Here is a 20,092-nt window from a genome sequence, read left to right as displayed (position 1 = left end):
TCCTGTAGAACAAGTAAGTCATATAAAATCGTTTAACAAGTAAAATCTCCCAGGGACAAATGGCTTAGTGGCCTCAATGAAGAGAGGACCATAAGAGCACTTGAACAAATGAATAAAAGATGAATAAAGAATAACTGTAGCCTGTGCTTTGGACTAATATTAGTTCACCTGCTTTCAATTCAGAGTGGTCTGCCTACAATGCTGTTTACGCTGCAAAAAAATTCAACATTTGCAGGAATTTTCTAGAAATGTCTGTCAGTAGCCTATACTCTTTTACACAAAATCCCAATCGGTCAACTAAAAAGATTTTCTTCCAAAACAAAGCTGATTAGCTACTGTGATCTCAGTAAAAGTCATGATTCTAGAAAAAGTGTTACGGTAGCAGTCAAATTTTTCAACATACTCATTCAGGTGTGTCAAAACCTTTGACGAGAACTGTAAGTAAACACTATTTGCTATAAGATATATACTGTGACTCATCACTGTATTTCACATATTTAGAATACCTCATACAAGTCATAAAGATGAGCAGGCCTGCAAGGAAAACGGATAAACAGAATAACCAAGACACACAGAGGTAGAATCTTCTATATACTTTAAATATCCTGTTGACTGTCATTCATTGGCTGGTTGTTACTCCACATTAAAAGGGACATAATGTATGGCTTTGGCAGCCAGTTACCTAACCTTGACCTATTTAGACTTTTGAGATAGGAGACTGTATGTCAGTGTAGGCCTACTGTTGGTGATTTTGATGTGTGATGTAACCACCTGCTTATAGCCATTATTGTAAAAAATAGTTCACTGTATCTGTGATCAATTTGTAATTTCAGAAACAGAGAGTGCTCATGTAAAAGTTAACAGTCAATTTACAGACTGCCTCCATTTGAACTCTAATTGCAGGTGTGTAAATTGACTGATGAAATACACACACAATCCAGTTACCGTAATCTGATGTAACAGCTCTTGTTTTTAGGCTGTTTAGTCAGTTGAATGATACACAGGGTTTGCATACCATACTCATTGCAGTGAGTCATCATAGCCAGTCATTGATACCAGCAAAGTATTCACACACCTACACGCTTTGAAAACAAGAGCAACATGAGAATGAATGCCAATCCATTTCATATAGGGGGGGTCTTGATATTTAAAAAAAAGGCTGAAGCTAACTTCAGATGTATGAAACGTGAAAAAATTCAACCCTAACCCCCGGGTTGTTAGATTGGCATGCTGTTACACCAACTGTGTTCATGGATTCGCTTGACAGGCAGCCAATCCGAGTCGGCGCAGTGGGCAAATGCCGTGACGACACCGTGACCCGATGTGTGCAAATCAGCGGCGGCCAGCATGCCGGTGCGGACCAATCAGCGCGTTCCAACGAGCAGCCGCTCAGCCAATCGCCGTGCTCCACGACTGGGAAGATGTGACGGCTTATATATGGACAGAGCACCGTTCATTCAACATCATTTCACAGAAGCGAGAATACAGAATATATGAAAAAAGAGAGACACGCTTCGCAACGAGAGAGCACCCATTGAGGCAACGTCAAGGCCGCTAATTCACTGCCAACACTGCGTTTAAGGTACGTAGAAACATTGTTTTGAGTATGATAATGCAGCAACGTAGTATTTTACATCCTCTGCAACGTTGCACGTCATTTTAAGGCAGTTTTTTATAACGATAAAGGCAGCTAAGCTAACGTTTGTAATACAAGTAATACACGTTTTTCATTTCATTTTAAAATCTACTTAGCATTTGGCATTGCTACAAGAAACAAGATAAGACGGTGCATTTGTATTTTCCCTCGCATGTCTGCTAGACACGCTAATGTGGTTAGCTAGCTACCGGCGGATGGGGTAAAAAAAAGAAAAGAAAAGAAAAGTCAGTGTTAAGCAGTAAGAGGCAGTGGTGCTCGTGCTCCACCCAGTCTGCTTATATTCTTTAAATGCTTGTATATTTGAGCTTTTTTGGGGGGATTTTTATTTGCTATGAGGCCACGTTCATGCCCCGGTCCATTGTAGGGCTGAAACCCAGAAGTGACACCAAGCCTTACGACGTCACGTCATGAAGGCAAGGCCACGTTTTTTAACGGCCCACTTCTTCTCCGCAGATTCCTCAGTAGATCCGAGCACAAAAAAACCCTGAAAAGATGAAGCTGCTGTGGGTTGTATTGCTGGTGACCGGCACTGTGTTTGCCGATGACGACGACAGGAAGGAGAATGTGGGAACTGTGGTGGGAATCGACCTGGGGACCACCTATTCATGGTAAGAAAAAAAAAGTGACTTTAAATTTTAATGTTAAGTAGTAATTATTCAACTTTTTAAAGCACAGGCCACTGAAAATTGACATGATTATCTCTATTGTCTTGCAGCGTGGGAGTGTTCAAGAATGGTCGTGTGGAGATCATTGCCAATGACCAGGGAAACCGTATCACCCCATCATATGTGGCCTTCACCAGTGAGGGTGAACGTCTGATTGGTGATGCCGCCAAGAACCAGCTGACCTCTAACCCCGAGAACACCGTTTTTGATGCCAAGAGATTGATTGGTCGCACTTGGGGTGACTCCTCTGTGCAGCAGGACATCAAGTACCTGCCATTCAAGGTCAGTTTCTATTGGATTATTTAAAATAAAAGATAAGGTTGTAGGGTCTAAAGGTCATTGAATAATGGCTGAGCGGGAATATTAATGCTGATGGATGTTCCTCTTTAGGTCACTGAGAAGAAGACCAAGCCCCATATCCAGGTTGACATTGGTGGCGGCACGATGAAGACCTTTGCTCCTGAGGAGATCTCTGCTATGGTGCTGACTAAGATGAAGGAGACTGCTGAGGCTTACCTGGGCAAGAAGGTATAACAAAATGTGCAAGTCTATACAACAAAAAACTAATATATGATATCCCAGTACAAAATTAAGGTATAATTAGGCCCGAGCGGCGAGTAGCACTCGCCCGGCGAAGGCCTATTGAAATCGCGCTGTTTATTATTATTCTTATTATTCCGTCACCTAAATGCCCCAATTTGGCCCCTTTCCCGACTTCGAAAATGCGTGAACTTTTGCCCGGACGTCCGGCCTGATACGGTTCGCACATTTGATAGACAACATCTTCAGACCTAGCTGAGTACAGCTTGTGCTCCGTAGGTCCGATATATCAATATCTCACTTTACTCAAAGCGCCCCCCAGGAAGTGACCATTTTTTACATTAAAATCTTTAACTCCTCACTAACCACATCAGTAACAGGAAGTGACCTGTTTTACATTTACATTGTCCGATTAACTTCAAACCTGACATGTGTGATCCTGGTCAGCCCCTGATCACACCTACCCACATCTGGAGTCATACAAATGCGCCCCCTACATCAAACGGGCTTGATCCCGGTCAGCTCCTGAACGCCGCTAAATTTACTATTGTATCCCTTTTTTTCCCCTCAGGTCACTCATGCTGTGGTCACTGTCCCTGCCTACTTCAATGATGCTCAGCGCCAGGCCACAAAGGATGCTGGTACCATTGCTGGTCTGAATGTCATGAGAATTATCAATGAGCCGTAAGTGTCCACTGAAAATTGCTTGCCTATCTTTTGTCCTTCTGAAATTGAAAAATATTTCCTCCTGTACATTATAATAATAGACAACCACAACTGTATCTTTCAGAACTGCTGCTGCCATTGCTTATGGTCTGGACAAGAGGGATGGAGAGAAGAACATCCTTGTGTTCGATCTGGGCGGCGGCACCTTCGACGTCTCCCTCCTGACCATTGACAACGGTGTGTTTGAAGTGGTGGCCACCAATGGAGACACTCATCTGGGAGGTGAAGACTTTGACCAGCGCGTCATGGAGCACTTCATCAAGCTGTACAAGAAGAAGACCGGCAAAGATGTGCGCAAAGACAACCGTGCCGTGCAGAAGCTGCGTCGTGAGGTTGAGAAGGCAAAGAGAGCTCTGTCCGCCCAGCACCAGGCCCGCATTGAGATCGAGTCCTTCTTTGAGGGAGAAGACTTCTCTGAGACCCTGACCCGTGCCAAGTTTGAGGAGTTGAACATGGTGAGTCAGTCAGATGAGTTATGTATAAAACCATCACTATAGTAAAACTGGCAGCAAAGACTATTTTAAAATAAACCCTATGTTTTACAAACTTATTAACCATATCTTTTATCTTTTCAGGACCTGTTCCGTTCCACCATGAAGCCTGTGCAGAAGGTGCTGGAAGATTCTGACCTGAAGAAGCCTGACATCGATGAGATCGTCCTGGTCGGAGGCTCCACCCGTATCCCCAAAATCCAGCAGTTGGTGAAGGAGTTCTTCAATGGCAAAGAGCCCTCCAGGGGCATCAACCCCGATGAGGCTGTGGCTTATGGAGCTGCTGTGCAGGCTGGAGTGCTCTCCGGAGAGGAGGACACTGGTAAGTCATGACCCTCATGTACTGGTATCTGCTCCACTGAACCAGGCTTTCAGTTTTTGATCCTGTTTTACTAATGTTTTCTTCTCTTTAAAAGGTGATGTGGTTCTTCTGGATGTGTGCCCCCTGACTCTTGGTATCGAGACCGTTGGAGGAGTCATGACCAAGCTGATCCCCAGGAACACCGTGGTGCCCACCAAGAAATCTCAGATCTTTTCCACAGCCTCTGACAACCAGCCAACTGTCACCATTAAGGTCTATGAAGGTAAGAATTGGACAATGCAGTTGACAATGCTTTTGAAAAGTTAACATTTTCCTCATCCAGACAGAAATGAAATGAAGCACACGCTTAATTATTGATTCTCATTTCAGGTGAGCGTCCCCTGACAAAAGACAACCATCTTCTGGGCACCTTCGACCTGACTGGCATCCCCCCTGCCCCTCGCGGTGTACCACAGATCGAAGTCACCTTTGAGATCGATGTCAACGGTATTCTGCGTGTTACTGCTGAAGACAAGGGCACAGGCAACAAGAACAAGATCACCATCACAAACGACCAGAACCGTCTGACACCCGAGGACATCGAGCGCATGGTGAACGACGCCGAGCGCTTCGCCGACGAGGACAAGAAGCTGAAGGAGAGGATCGATGCCCGCAACGAGCTGGAGAGCTACGCCTACTCTCTGAAGAACCAGATCGGCGACAAGGAGAAGCTTGGCGGCAAGCTGTCGGACGAAGATAAAGAAACCATCGAGAAGGCAGTCGAGGAGAAGATCGAGTGGATGGAGTCGCACCAAGATGCCGATCTGGAAGACTTCCAGGCCAAGAAGAAGGAGCTGGAGGAGGTGGTTCAGCCCATTATCAGCAAGCTTTACGGCAGTGCGGGCGCTCCTCCTCCTGAGGGCGCCGAAAGTGAGCAAGAAGAGAAGGATGAGTTGTAGGCAGGTTCAACTCTTCGGTCACCCCTTGCCTCTCTGGTAGTGGCATCTAGATGTACATATTGGACTGATGGGACTCAAATAGTGAGAGGAATGGTTGGGAAGGGGTGGCGATAACAAACAACCATGCTGAATCTTCAGAAAGACTTTTTAAAAACAAGTTTCAGTGTGTGAGAGGTGTTCTCTTCGCTGGAAGGCGGAGATATTCGTCAGCCCAGTATGAGGCTTGCTGCTGCTGTTCTCAGGCAGTTCCAATGGGGCTCTGTAGTGGGGTGGGGTGGGGTGGGTGGGCAGGTGTTTGTGGGGGCCATTGAGTATAGATGTCTGTGGTATCAAGGGCTCATGTTCACAGGCAAAGCTAAAAGTTATTTATTGAATCTGGTCATCGTACGTCTGGAAAGACATTGAAATAAATGTTTGATATAAAATCATACTTGTTGTCTCTTGTTGCATTCTTCTAATTGCATTTTGGTGGCATAGAGCACCATGTGTTCTTCATAACTCAATACTGTATCCACCAAAAAATATTGATGTTCCTCCAGTGTCATTTATTCTTCTGAACTCTGATATTTGCAAGACAACATTCATCTCAAGATGCGAAGTAGAAGGCTTCAAAAATAAACCTTTGGACCACTTTTGGGTTTCTAAATACAAAATATGTAACAGCTACTGTAGGTAGTAATGGATAAAGTTTATTACAACATCATGTCAGCACAGTTACAATACAGTCATTATGTATAACACCCTCAGTGTCCATCCCTCCAAATACAAAAGCTAGATGTGTCGTCTCTGTGGCTGCTGAGCTGTTGGCTTGTCCCTCATTTCCCTGCCCCACATCACACACCGTCCATGGCAATAAACACATGGAGTGATCGAGGCGGTTGGATGGCAAATCTCCTTCAAATCTGATCAGGACCCATCTGCTTTTGTCTGCAAAAAAAGAAAATGATATTGGTGTATCATATAATGAAGAAAAAATTACACAAATAATCATTCAGTCCTATAGGTTAAAGGCAGTATACCAGTGTTGAATCTGTACATGGAATTGCTGGCGCCATCTGCAGTCATCCCTCCAAAAATGTAGATGTTCTTGCCCAGCGCCACAGCCGAGTGGGCTGCTACTCCAGGTGGGATGTCTCCTTTGGCCCGCACTGTCTCCCACTTCATACTCCCTTTAGCAGTTGACACAGTTTTATTTTTAGTCTTATTTACGAATATATTTTAAGGCATCACAGTGAGATAAGTGCAGGAAAATTCCAATCTTCTGCCAATGATTGAGTGGTTGTGCTTACCTGTGTCAAGAGAGTACATGTCATTGTGAATTTTTTCTCCAGCCATGCCTCCATGGATGTAGATCTTTGAACCCACAGCTACGATAATGTGGCCGTGCCTGGCTGGTGGGTGTTTGCCTTGTGTTTCTGGTTGGGACCAGGTAGAAGTCACTGGAACACACAAAGATTTTTTTTACAAAAATAAAATATTTTTTTACTGGATATTTGAAAAAGTTTCTCTGTATTTGAGTCCAAAAACAAAATGCCATGACTGTAATGGCCTTCAAAGCTAATTCAGTCAAAAGGTAATTTTCAGTACTAAGCAGTGGGACAAGGTGTTGAACATTACTGCAATATGATGATTGGAAATGAAATCAAAGCTAATTTTACGTCTTTTAATTACAAACCTGCATCAAACACATGAAGTTTTTGGTCTGACACAGGTGTAGCTCCTGCTTCACCACCAGAAAAGACAAACAATCTGTCCCCGAGGCAAGCTGAGTTGGTGTGGTATGTCCTGGGACAGGGGGGCGTCCCTTTTACTGAAACATCCTTCCAGCGAGACCCACTATCTGGACAAGTACACATAGTCAAGTTAAGTATACAAATAGCGGTTAGAAACCAAGTGGAATTGTTACTGTAAAAGATTATTAATTTAAATCTGACACCGACAATCACTATCAGTCTGCAGGTTTTCACTGCAACAACAGACTACAGCAGATGGATCCATCTCCATTGAGTTCAGCCTTGTTTACCTGTGAAATCGCCTGCACTGCCTGACTAAATACATGTTTGTAAAAGTAAATTGGGATTTACCTTTTAGCTGTATATTTTGGATAGAACTGTGATTGCCGCTCTGCTGTGCCCCCCCAAACACCCACAGGCTCTGTGGGCAGCTCTCTGGCACAAAGCTGCAGTGTTCATAACGTGCCTCCAAACCCTCCCAGTCTGGAATGTCCCATTCATGATTATCTGGTGTCAGAAACAACACAATTATAAAGTTACAGCTACTGATGCATTTTTGTCAGTGGTGATTATGATTTTATGACACATGGATTATAAAATTTAAGTTATCTTGTACATATATATGGTGAAGAGCAGCTTATATTCTTTGCTGACTTTTACCTAGATTTATGACCTGAGAATTTGAGAAACTTCCATTGGGGTTGGCTCCACCGACAATAAGGATTCTTCCTTTTCCACCTTCTTCAGATGGAATAAAGGTGCATGTGTGACCCACACTTTCACATGGATCACTTCCCGTGGGTGTCAATGAATACCTGATGAAGACAACAAACTGTTTGAAAAAGAAAGGCAAAATCTTAACTTTTCCAACACTGCTTCATACATTTATACACTTACCACAGTCCTTGTTTGGGATTGAATAATGGGTCAAGTACTGGGAGAAACTCCATAGCTGTCAAAGATAGTTGAATTAATCTGATGTTATTGTGTTGCGTCTTTGTCAATGATCAATCCATGACATTTTCTATTGTCATCGGCTGTAAAACTACTACTATCACTAACCTTTGTTTAAACGGTTTTATCTATGATCGTAAAATACTCTGAAAAGAAGATGGTATCCACAGAAGTCCTTACGTCAAATGTAGCCACAGTCAAGACAAGCCAGATATTTAGCTATTTTGTAGTTCCTCTTGAAAACGCTTCAACCTCTGTTAAGAAAGGGTTGTAAATTGTAATTTCTCTATGGTGATATACAACTTAATGTACCGAAAACATCAGAACAGGGATCACAATAAGCGCCATCAAGCTGGCTACTTGCTAACTGATTTCAGCATGTGGAGCGCTTCCTCCTCACTAACCTTTTTTCCGGTTGAATGAAAGGGTAAGCTTACTATCCACGACGTTCAATTAAAGTCGGTATTCGACTGCTTATTTTTTTTTTTTACTCTCGTCCAACGGCAATGGTTGTAGTAAATACAAATAAATAAAACTGTAAAGTTGTCTCTCAGCCACTCTGGCAACAACACGGCGTAGGACGTACAAATTGTTACGTTGACTGCGTCCGTTGGTTTGACAGACGTTCCAAACGTAGTTACCATAGTTGCCAGTTGCGCGTGCGCACTGTGTGCTTCTCGCTCACCCGGCGTTGAGCAGGGACCTGCTGCTGCAAAGTTGCTGCTGATGTGAATCCCTCGCAGTTTTAGAAAAGATGTCTTCGCCAGTTGAGACGCTCAGGCAGTGTCTTCAGTTCCCGTTTGGCCCTAAAAACGTGTCTCTCACTTCAAATAAAAAGGTAGGGTCTGTTTGATAGAAGCGACACACTTTTCCCATTGATAACTCGAGGCCCAGAGCTAACTTAGCTCATTTTAAATGCCAAAGTTTTAAAAGCTGCACTGGATAGTTAAAAAGAATAGGTACAGTCTATGCTTGGAACATTCTCATAAGCCCAGCTAAAGAAAAACACTGACAAAAGATTACACATGTCCGTCGATAAAAGTAAAAGCCTTTTTATTATTTCGTCTTTTTCCCTCCAAAAAGTAAAGGATAGCCTACATAAACCAGACTAAAATGGTTGCCATCTTCAGTATCGCATCAAATCACGATGTAAAACCTGGCTGGAGAACAGATTTAGAGGAATATCACGCTGGTGTTCAGAGAGGTGGGAATGAATTTTAATCCTCAGCTGGTTACATTTTTTTATTTTAATTTACAGCATACTTGTGTTCCCTCAAACGGACAATATCAATTGTAAGAAAACCACCCTGTCCTCTGAAATCACCAGAGGGCCCAATTAGTCACAAGCTGAAAACAATAAGTAAAAATTACAAACCAGCTTTTTTACCCTTTGATAAATTCCAATTTCATCGTTTTTTATGTTGTGTGAGGTTGTCTATCATGCTTACGCAGAGAGTGAGTATAAGAATATTAGTAAGACAACTAGGCTATTACTCACTATTACTACTATACCCTTTTGAAGTATATTTATAATCAACCAAACAGACACAACTGCATCTGATTTGCAGTGGTGTGGTACTGTGTGTGCAGTTGCGACATCTTGTGGTTATAAATAGATGTTGCAGGAACTGTAAGCTACCTTTAACACTATGCAGTAACAAGTAAACTGACAGACATTTTAAGCAGTTTTAATACTTTTAAGATTGGAAGTATTATACAGCTTTAATATGCAGATTTTTAATGTAAATCTATAATGAGTTTTTATGTGTTTCGTCCAATCTGAAATAAGTACACGGCATGTATTTAAATTCAATTTATAAACTACATTAAATGCCTTTTTGCCCTGCTGAAAGGTTGTATGTTGTAGGTGATAATGATGATATCATGTTAATTTGCACTGCACTTCCACTTTGTATGGCTCACTGTGACAAGGTTGCATTTCATAGTATGGCCAGTAGGCTGTACCATTGTATTTTTTATTAAGACATCAAATTACACTATGCACTAAATGTTCCCTGGCCTGTCTCTAAAAACAAAAGAAATGTATTTCATTTGTTGTGATTGAGGACTATTTAAATTACTGCATTAACGAGCCATAAACTACAGGCTCTCAAGAATAGACTGATACAAAGAGTTAGATGGTGATGCAAAAAATCTGAGAAACAAAGAGGGACATGAAATGATAAAGATGTGATCTCAAGTAAGGATACACATTAGCAAAGTCACATTTGGACAATAAATGCAAACTGTCACAGTCAGCAATGTTGCAGATACAGAGGGAGCTGAGTGAATAAATTCTGCATCAGCTAAGTCCTCTGTAGAGACTGCTTTACTTCATAACGGCAAAGCAGTAAACTGAGTGTTTGAAGGAGTTAAGAAATAAATGAAGAAAAGAAATAAAGCATAAACATTTGAGTTATTTTCTAAATCAGCGGGAAGTAAAAATAGCAAAACTAATATTTTTAAAAATAATTATTCTTATCCACCTTTTCTATATTGATTGCTGCTACATTAAATCTATACTTGAAAGAAATTGGGAGCATAAAAGTATGTTGTGCCACTATGCTGAGGAATCGCTAGCTCATATTACAGTAACACTTCAAAAGAACAGGACAAGAGCACTGGGAATACAACAAGCATTGAACCCAAAAGAAAATTGAGGCTTTGTCTTGTAGACCTGGGAGATTTACAGCATCACAGGAGCTGTCTGACGGCCTGACCCCTCTAAGAGCTCACGGTGCCAATATGTCATCCTGATATGAATAACAAATTAATGGGGCTGCTTTGATGAAGCAACTGAACATTCAAGACGAGGTGCAAGACAGGAACATGGCCACAACTTAAAGATACGTTGGTGTCGAGAAACATGTGTAATGAGCATTATCACCTCTTGGTGCCACTCTAGATAGATTTGTAGATTGAGGTGTTAGGAAGCTGACTGGAAAATAAGAAAACCTAAATAGCACAATACTCGCACTATCATAACATTATCTGATGAAAGGCTGCATCAGCTTGAGACAAAAACTGCCCTGTATTACTATTACAAGTGCTACTGTTCTGTAGAAGTGAATGAGTCAAGTAAAACCGGGTAATCATCAAAGTAGAGTGGAAATGACCAATGACCTATTGTGCTTTTGCATGAATCAGGCTGCAGTTTGTACATTTTTGTGCAGCTTTATGTGGGAAACAGTGTGAGGCCAGAGAAGAAACAAAAAATAAAAGTAAATCGTTGTCTTTGCAAAACTGGGCAGCGCTGCAACTGACAATTATTTAGGTAAAAAAAAAAAGCAGCAAATCCTCATCTGTTTCATCTGCAACTTGTTTGCGTTTTTTCCCTCCTTTTTTGGAAAAGTTAGCATTTGTTCTGTTTCTCGTGTGTCAGTACTTCACATCCCGATCCTGTGTAATTGTTACTAAGCGTGTCTCACAGTTTTATACAAAGTGTCAACCGCTTTATTGATTCAGCAGCCAGGCTCTCCAGTCTGTTTCCTACCAGGTGCTCAGCTGTCACCTACAGCAATCTGCAGATCTCTCCTCACAACCCGCTCTCTCTCTTCTTTTTCCACAATGATGGAATTCACCCCCAAACCAAAACTGCACAGTCATCCCCAATCTTCCAGCAAATTGAAAACTCATCTGTTCTTCTCTATTCCTCTCTCTCCTACATATCACCTCCATCTTAATTAAGTCTCCTTCGTCTCCATTTTTCCTTTCCAGTTGCACCTGACATTTCCCTTTTTTTCCTTCTTTTTCCCCCTGCATACTCTGCCTTGCATTAGCTGTACGTCTATATCCTGCAATTCCTTCTGCTTGAAACTAGGGTCTGTCTTCAGGGGACTTTTCTTCTGGCTTTTGTTCCTTGTGATATTGACCGTTCACTGGCTCATCACTTTATATTAGAGATCTATGCATTATATGAAAGTAAAGCTGCAGCAATTAGTTGATTTATAGTTAAAGCTTCAAGATTACTTTACATTGAAAATGGATTGTAAGGTTAAAGGCACACCAGGAGATAGTGATGCATCAAAAATATGTGGAATGATAGAAACAAAATCCAGTTTATACACAGATATAGGATATATTCATATGTCCTCTGATTACTTTTAAAATGTTTGAACATGAACGTCATGAAAAGAAGGTGTATTTTAGTGTCCCTGTGTGGGAGCCTGCCATATGGAAGCTCTATTTTCACCAAGTTATACCACTTAAGCATTATCTGCCCGGTTTCCTCTTCAGGGAAGCAGAGTATAAGTTTCAGAGAATTCCTTTGTTTTCCACTTGCTGTAACTGATAAGGACCAAATGAATCAGGGGCTTTTTGTGGCGACAGAATGAGAGGAAAAGGGAACATGATTATGACTTTTCAAAATCCTGGGGAAGGGACAAGAGGCAGGAGAAAGAGATAATTGGAGATATATTTTTTGTCAGCCTAAAATAGTTTTGTACTATTGTGAGGACGCAGTGTGTACAATACTTGCTGATTTTTTTTGAAGCTAGACACTGTGCAGATGCTGTGTGTGGTAGGTGGAAAGTAATTCAGTGACCAGCTTTTTTCATCTTCTCCTAAATAGAGCTTGATTTGGGAGCCTTCTTGGTGGGTGGGCAGCTTGATAATCGGGATTAAAATGGAAAGTTCATCTCTGGGTTACTGGTACACTGCCACTGGGCAAGATGTCAAAACAACGTGCCGTAGCCTTCGCTGTTGTGTCACATTTCACCCGGAGGTGTGTTAAATCATGCTGTAAAGTAATCTGGATTACTTCCACACAACCACAACACTGGCTTAGTTCAATCTATTCTACACTAATGATTTAATCTGGGTATTAAAAACATGTTTTTTTGTGCTTATCATTGTTGTTTGCTGTTTCGGTGGTTAGATTTCTTTTGTTTCTGTTTTTTGTTCTGACGATCTACATTTTTAAACTTGCCACATTTTGAACTAAATGATACAACGATGTTGGAGAGAGGCTGATCAGATGTTATTTAATGGGAAAAGAATGCTACTGTATGAATGAAAAATGTTTGTTATTAAATGTAAAAAGCCTTTGTTTCCTTCTGGGAACCAGATCAATCCATGGAAACTGTGCAGCCATTGTTAAGTTAACCTTGGGCTTTTACATGTTATAAATACCCATTTGTCAGTTATTTGTCAAATGACTTGAAATCCATCTGACAGGTGCCAGGTGCAGTTGAAAACAGATTCACTGAATGTAGCCCATATGTCTTTGGGTACCAACAATATTTCCCTCAAAAGCAAAGCCATTTGATACCAGAAGGTCACTCATGAACAACAAGATGATTGATTTTATTTATCAAATAATTATTTATTAATACAATTATTGTGATGAATCCTGTGAAAAGGGGTTTTATATGTATGCAATACTGTTTTGTTTTGTTTTTCCTGGATAAATGATCTAAACACCATACAGTAACTAAGCTCAGTATGTTGCTATTGCTGCATGTCCTTTACAAGCTACATTTGGCCCACATTTAGGGCAGATAATTATAAAATCCTGGCCAGAGGCAACACCACTCGAAATGTGAAATGTGTTGTGAGAATGTCAGTAATACAGAATATAGCATGTTTGTGACACATATTCAAGAAAATATGGTTAACAAAATGAACCCGTTCAGGGTTGTACAATTGTTTTAATATATTATCAAAACTGCAAAAGAGATGTGCAAGTGCAATATCCGAATTGTTAGAGCTACATACCATACCACAATCACATCTGCCAAATGAATTGCAATATGCAGCCTTATTGTTTAAAAATAAAAAATGATGATGGCTAGAGCTGACAGGTTTCTTAGAAAACAAAATAGTTGTGCCTTGTAAATGCCAGCTGTGGTAGCAAGTCAGATGCTAACACTGTTTAAATCATGAGGTGAAACTGAAAAAAACAAAACACAAAGATATAAACCTCCAAGCATTTTTATCTCTGCCTTGTATTGCCTGGCTTAGTTTTCAGAATGCAAATGCATGCTCGCAGGCACACACACACACACACATGCACGAAAACCAGGCATCAAGTTTCACCTCTTGTCTTCTATATTAGCCGCTGAGACCATCACACCTGCAGCAGCAGCCACTGCCAGCATGCTTCCTCCAACATGACCTGTCTCCGAGTTTACCTGCGGAAGCCCCCTGCCAACTCCCCTCACACATCATCCTTCCTCCTCAGGACCCATGGTGAGCTAAAACCTTTTTTTTTTTTTTGATGCTATAAATTAGACTCTAGTTTTACTGTAGCATGAGATTGTTTAGACGTTTTTGACGCATCCATAATTGCAATAACCAGAAGAGTGTCGTCATGCGTGTTTATATGTCTCATTCATGCTGCCGACATTAAGGAATGTGTTATATAAAAGACTGTGTCATAAAGGTCAGGCAGCACAGAGGCTGGATCCTGTGGCCTTCCTAACATGAGAAGGCCTTTACTTGCAGCAACAAGTGGGCTCAGATGTTGCAACAAGTCTTTTGGTCTGGTAATGAGGCTGCTCCTCCTTATCTGGTGACACCCTGAATCATTTATGGAGGATATTAGCCCGACTGGAGGAGGGTGCACCTGCACTGTTTACTGTAACACTAAAGCCTCATCCATTATCCAGTATTTACCTCTCCGCGCAAATGAATATGGATAAGATATTACAGGGGTGCGGTTACAGTTGTTGGGATGGCTTAGAGGATTAATTTCCATTTCCTGAGAGCAACCTCTGTATCAGCCAAGCACTGTCCTTAAATTTTTTATTTCTCTTCTCCATAAATCTCTTATCCGGTGTCCCATCTTGTTGTTTCTGTAGATATTTGCGGTGTCATGCTTACATCATACTTGCCCTTACTGTGTAGAAATAGAACATTTAAGGAGGTGCCCTGAGCTGCCCAGACGTCTCCAGAGCTTTCTGCTGCATTTGCTTCATTCAGATCTGACCCATATATCCCATATAAACCTCCTGGGTACATGTCCAACATTTGCTTGGACCCCCTTCTTTCCCTCTGACATTGGTACCACAGTCACATGTCTGACCTCTGTTGTCCTTAAACATGATATTTAGATCTTGGAGCCTAGTCAAAATGAGAGATCACAGGGTTTCCTCTGCGGACCACTCTGAATGATTTGTGGCATCTGTGTGTGATCCATTTTAACGTGTCTTACTCAGGAATGCTGACAAGAGCTTTTATAGCTTAAAACTATAAAGTTAATAGTTAGATGATTGGAGTTCAGATCTGCGGTGTTATTGTGCATGATTCTTCCACTTCAGTGCTGGATGAGTTTACTCTTGACAGTGTGCCCTTTGAGAACTGGGTCAAACTTAGCCACGAGCTTGACTTCTTCCAGAAAGCTTCCGTTGTTTGGTAGCGTGTGTCTGTGGTGACCCGAGGGAACGACTTTTCACTGCCAGAGAATGAGTTACAGCAGCCCACCTGGTCAGGACCTAATGCTTTCACATCCTAGGCCTTTGTACCTTGTCTGAAATATAGTTTTCCCTTCCACAAACCGAACCTCCAGTTGTTTGTGTTGAGTAAAGACTCTGATTGCACTTCTTATTATTTTGTTCATTGATCATTTTTGATAATTTTCACATTATGCATGTTGTATCAGAAGACTTCAGTGGTTTACTGTAAATGTCTCAAGTAAACTGAAGCTAAAGCCTGTAAAAACTAGAGCATAAATGTATTTTTTTGCTTTCTAATAGTAACAATAAAATGGCCCAGTTTCCTGCTGGAACATTTAAAGTGACTTGACAAGTTTAGATGTGTAACTACTGAGTGGAGTGGTTTGAGCTAAGTTTCTTCTTTGTTCAGCTTTTGTGTTTTTTTTTGTGCTACCTATGTTTGACAGTCACTCTCGCGCTCTAGAGTTAATTACTGCACCAGTGACTGGGGTTTCAGGCGATGGCTGAGTCAGGGGGACAGAAAGAAAGAGGCAGAGAAACTTTATGGATGTAGGGTGGGTGTAAAGAGAAGAGGAACAAGGGAAAAGATTTTCATATTTCAAGAAGAAAGAGTAGATAAAAGTACAGTAAGAAAGAAATGTAATTGTACTTTCAAAGGGATATTGATCAGAGACCAAACTGACATATTATTTAGCTTCTTTCTAGTCAGTTTGAGAAATAATAATCACCCCAAAACAGCCCAAAATAAAAAAATCATTATCTCAAGAAAATATCTATAAATAAATAGATGTCAGTGTTAAGTGGCTTTTTGACCCCATTATTTCTGTTTTCATCCCATTTTTATATAAACATGACATTAAAGTCTCCTCCCCCTGCAAACCTGCCGATAACTATGTGTGATTGATGGAAGTTTCTTGTCATCATGATTAAAGTGCACAGAGCATATCGGATTATTAAATATTAAACACAGGCCAAGACCTCTTAGGAATATGAAATGTGCACTCTTCCAGTTACTGAATTCCCCCAGACCTTCCTCTTCAAAGCCATTAAATAATACTCTTCAATCCTGTCGGCCAGGGCATATCGGCATCTGACATGGAGGTGTCTCCCTCTATAGATTTTATGTATACAATGAATTTGATCTACTCCCCTGATTAGGTAATTCAGCAAAAGCTCCATCACACCGCTGTTGGCAGCCGACACAGAAGAGGATGAGCTTTAGGAAGTTACATAACAAGCCCGTTAAAAGAAATTCGGCGAGGAAACGAGAGGACACCTTGTGTGTCTTTCATCAAATCTGCTCTTTGTTCCCTCTTTGGATCAAATAGGATGAATTGGCGGGGCTACCCACATGGAAACTTTAAATCCTATAGACAGCAGTTTCCCAACTTTTCAAAATGGCTCCCGTTCTCACAGAAAATGTTACAGAACATGGATTAACTCTGTTCTCTTTTCTTGCTCCTTTCGACTGATAATGGCTACTTTAGCTGTCACATAAAGACCAACAGTGTACTCTGGCCTGGCCTCATTGGACGCTGGTGGGGCACAGGTTTTCACATGTAAATGTGACAAATAAGCAGCCAAGCCTATTAAATCAGAGCGGGAAGTAGAGGAGGGAGTCGGAGGATAACAAGGAGACACACGTATACATGGCCTTTTCTCTGCTCTTTGGTAATTTGATGGGAGATATGTTTTTGGGTTACACTCTGTAGTTTGGAGAAATTATTTTTAGACTATTCATTCCATTCCTGAACTGGCTTTATATTTGTCTACGTAGCCTTAGGTTGTTATCAGCATTAAATTGCAAGTAAAGCCTGAGAGATACACGGCAGCATAGCATCATGTTGAGTGACAGCACCGATGTCAGACCTGCTGTTGATGCTGTTGTAATGACAAAGTAGGGCAACATTTCAAATGCTTGCTTATCTGATAAAATGTGGCAAAATGGATGTTGCAGCTCACTTTGTACATGTTGACGTGGAAAAACCAATGACAAAAGGCAGTCTTTGATATGACACTTGACTGGATATATCTATGTACAGTATGTGTGCTGTTTCTTTGTTTTGATCTGTTTACTTTGGTGTATTAGTCTGCATCTTGGTCACCGGATGTTGTTATGTGAACCTACACAAAGTTCATGGTAGATTAGTGCTGACTTGGCTGTGCTCATTCCCTGTTACTGGACAGGCAACAGCACTTTGTGGCCTAATTGAGCTGGCACATGAACAAGGACAGGCTGAGTGGTGGACAGCAACCTACTGTCAATATTGGGTCTGACACAGAGATTTTTATTCATCTCTTGTCTCATTCCTTAAATCTCTCCTTTCCATATCTTACTAATTAATTATGGCTTACAGTATTCTGCTACAGTGTGAGTAGGAAGTATGTAAGGCACGGCTTTAGTGGCAGTTGGTGTCAGTGTCAGTGAAATTAGGTATGAAGTAAACAGACTGCTGGGAGGAACAAGATAAAAAATTGAATAGAAAAGGAAAATAGGTCTTGCATATAAAGAAGGAATGAAACAAAAATATGACTCACCCGCAACAAAGATCACTCTAAGAAATGGCTGAGTGCAAGCAATGCTGAGGGTAGGCAACGAAAAAAGCAGTGCTTGGTGTTGATTTGAAGGTTGAGTAATAACATGCTGAAGGTGAATTTTATTTTTTGCATTTTCAGCGAAGTGCAAGTCTGCAAAAAAACAAATAAACCAACAAAAAAAAAACATTCACAGTTAGTTAGGGCCCAAAAGGGTAGACCAATTATGTTTGAAAATTGATAGTGGCGGTGGCGGTCAGTGACTGTGCTTTTATAGAATAAGTGGAAGTGGAGCACATAATACAAAATACACAAAGACCCAAGGACTTATAGTTTTAATTTCCATGTAAATGAAAGGTGTTTGCAGGTTTGTGAATAGCCTCTGTCTTTACAGCGCTGCGACTCGATGTTAAATGCAAACACTAGAAAATTGAGTCTCTGGTCTTTGTAGTGAGAGTAATAAATATTTTCTTTAGCACTATAGTTGAGTTTATCCTTTTTATTCTTTCCTGTCTACTTCTCTGTCTTTCCATATAACCCCTTCTTCCTCTCCAAAGTGCTGAATAGTTTTATTGTTGAGGGGACTCATTATTTTTTACTGCTGCTATAAAAATATAATTCTAGACCTTTTATTATTCTGCGTTGCTTTAATTATAGATTCTCTCTCTCTCTCTCTCTCTCTCTCTCTCTCTCTCTCTCTCTCTCTCTCTCTCTCTCTCTCTCTCTCCTTCTCCGTGTAAAGGTTGAAAGGTTGGCATCTCTCTAACACTGAAGGCTTGTTCTTGCTCCACCTTCCTTCACCTGGACAAGCATGGCGTTTTTAAGTGTCACCTGCTCTACATTTTGCCATGCACATCAGCTCCATGGCTGAGGATGGCATCTCTGCCACCTGAGGGTGCGTTCATTGCATTTCTAAAAGGCCAAAGCAGCGGATGGAGAATGCATATTTATTTAAGATTCTACAGGATGTGGCAACAGGATATCCAAGTCAAGTCAGATTTTTTCAAGACAGTTGAACTTTATTCCTTGATGGAAATGTCTGTGATTAGAGTAGATTGTGCAGTCAGTCACACATAAATCCTTGTCATTTATTTAGAGTTAAAGCATTTTAGAGTAATAGCTTCATCAGGAAAGGTCTCCGAGGGTCTTTATTTTGAGTTGTGTGTGAGTTGTTGTAATTGGACTGAATGAATTGATTTAACCGACCAGCTTACGTTCGGTGTGAACACTTTATGTCATGGCAACTTCATTGATCCATCTGTATGTGTGAAAAAGTTGCAGCTGTGCACAAAAATCGATAGAAATATAGTGGTGTGAGTTAAACAAGTACTAAGATGAATGAAAAGACATTCTGCTCAGTTTAGTAAGCGAGTAGTAAGTGAATATTCAATGTCCTGTGTTTTAAAAGTTGGTTTAACATTTGTTTTTGAATCTCAGATGGAGAGTATAACATGTACTTTCCTGTAAACACAGTCCAACAGTTTGTTCAAACATTGTGTTCCACATATTTTCTTTTAGAAAAATAGTTGTTGTCTTCTGGAGAATTGTTTTCCTCTCGTGTGGGAGGTGGTGAAATGCCGAAATAACACAGCAGGAGCTATTGGATCAAAGCTGTGGTGGATGGTGTGACCCACAAAGCGCATGACAGCTACAAGGCAGACGGGGTTTTTCATCCTGTCTGTACGACAGTTTTGAAGCATAAGACATGTTCAGATGGGCTAGTGTTGGTCTGTTGTAGAGTCAGTCTGTCTTTCAGTGGTGGATCCACCTTGTTGGAGGGCCATTTAAGGTCCCCAAAGTACAACACAGACTATCTTCCCTTGACTTTTCATGGACCACACAGAACTGTACACTTTTGTTTTTTAGTCTAATGTTTCAAAACTTTTGGATGGATTGTCATGACTGGATATTTATCTCCCCAAAAGATGAGACCTACTGTCTTTCATGTCCCCTGACTTTTCCTTCTATGCCACCCTGAGGTTAATATTGCTGGTTTTGAGCAAGTGGCAAATTCCAGCCAACACAGAAATACCAAAAACTGTAGTTCTGTCAGGACCACTATGTCAAAATAATATTTATTTACTTGCACAAGTTTGATTTGGCGGTATGGTACTGTTCTGGGACCCCCTGCTCTTCC

The 20,092-nt window shown here is 41.0% G+C and overlaps 3 protein-coding genes across 4 annotated transcripts in view; 2 read left to right on the top strand and 1 right to left on the bottom strand.

Annotated features, from left to right (window-relative positions):
* The first annotated feature begins 1,462 nt into the window (after nt 1-1,462).
* On the top strand, nt 1,463-5,769 carry hspa5 (heat shock protein family A (Hsp70) member 5). Its single transcript, XM_085793333.1, has 9 exons — nt 1,463-1,582; nt 2,111-2,265; nt 2,373-2,604; nt 2,713-2,850; nt 3,434-3,546; nt 3,653-4,043; nt 4,164-4,401; nt 4,496-4,663; nt 4,771-5,769. The coding sequence occupies exons 2-9, from the start codon at nt 2,150-2,152 to the stop codon at nt 5,337-5,339; spliced, it is 1,965 nt and encodes a 654-aa protein (XP_085649459.1). The 5' UTR covers nt 1,463-1,582; nt 2,111-2,149; the 3' UTR covers nt 5,340-5,769.
* A 239-nt stretch (nt 5,770-6,008) lies between these two features.
* On the bottom strand, nt 6,009-8,628 carry rabepk (Rab9 effector protein with kelch motifs). Of its 2 annotated transcripts, none has more exons than XM_085793335.1 (8): nt 8,431-8,628; nt 7,970-8,024; nt 7,733-7,887; nt 7,424-7,579; nt 7,015-7,179; nt 6,629-6,778; nt 6,359-6,508; nt 6,009-6,266 (listed from the first exon to the last, which is right to left on the bottom strand). In XM_085793335.1, the coding sequence occupies exons 2-8, from the start codon at nt 8,020-8,022 to the stop codon at nt 6,040-6,042; spliced, it is 1,056 nt and encodes a 351-aa protein (XP_085649461.1). In that variant the 5' UTR covers nt 8,023-8,024; nt 8,431-8,628; the 3' UTR covers nt 6,009-6,039. The 2 variants fall into 2 exon arrangements, with proteins under 2 accessions (XP_085649461.1, XP_085649462.1); XM_085793336.1 differs by lacking the exon at nt 8,431-8,628 and adding an exon at nt 8,207-8,225.
* Nucleotides 8,629-8,755: 127 nt separating this feature from the next.
* rgs3a (regulator of G protein signaling 3a) overlaps nt 8,756-20,092 on the top strand; it is a 148,487-nt gene continuing 137,150 nt past the window's right edge. The window contains exons 1-2 of the mRNA XM_085793322.1: nt 8,756-8,864; nt 14,082-14,215. Of these exons, the coding sequence (XP_085649448.1) occupies nt 14,137-14,215 (79 nt within the window). The 5' untranslated portion in view covers nt 8,756-8,864; nt 14,082-14,136. The remainder of the gene's footprint in view (nt 8,865-14,081; nt 14,216-20,092) is intronic.

The sequence above is a fragment of the Trachurus japonicus genome, chromosome 12, assembly GCF_045865225.1.
Source record: "Trachurus japonicus isolate A0001 chromosome 12, Traja_1.0".
In the NCBI taxonomy this organism is placed as follows: domain Eukaryota; kingdom Metazoa; phylum Chordata; class Actinopteri; order Carangiformes; family Carangidae; genus Trachurus; species Trachurus japonicus.
The sequence above is the reverse complement of the archived record's forward strand: the minus strand, read 5'-3'. Positions and strand labels throughout refer to the sequence as shown.

Coding starts and splice junctions, on each gene's coding strand:
- hspa5 (XM_085793333.1), top strand. CDS start 2,150: ATGAAGCTGCTGTGGGTTGTATTGCTGGTGACCGGCACTGTGTTTGCC. Junction 2,851..3,433: donor AGGCTTACCTGGGCAAGAAG/GTATAACAAAAT, acceptor TTTTCCCCTCAG/GTCACTCATGCTGTGGTCAC. Junction 4,044..4,163: donor AGTTTGAGGAGTTGAACATG/GTGAGTCAGTCA, acceptor TTATCTTTTCAG/GACCTGTTCCGTTCCACCAT.
- rabepk (XM_085793335.1), bottom strand. CDS start 8,022: ATGGAGTTTCTCCCAGTACTTGACCCATTATTCAATCCCAAACAAGGA. Junction 7,580..7,732: donor TTCTCAGGTCATAAATCTAG/GTAAAAGTCAGC, acceptor TTCTGACACCAG/ATAATCATGAATGGGACATT. Junction 6,509..6,628: donor CATGTACTCTCTTGACACAG/GTAAGCACAACC, acceptor CAACTGCTAAAG/GGAGTATGAAGTGGGAGACA.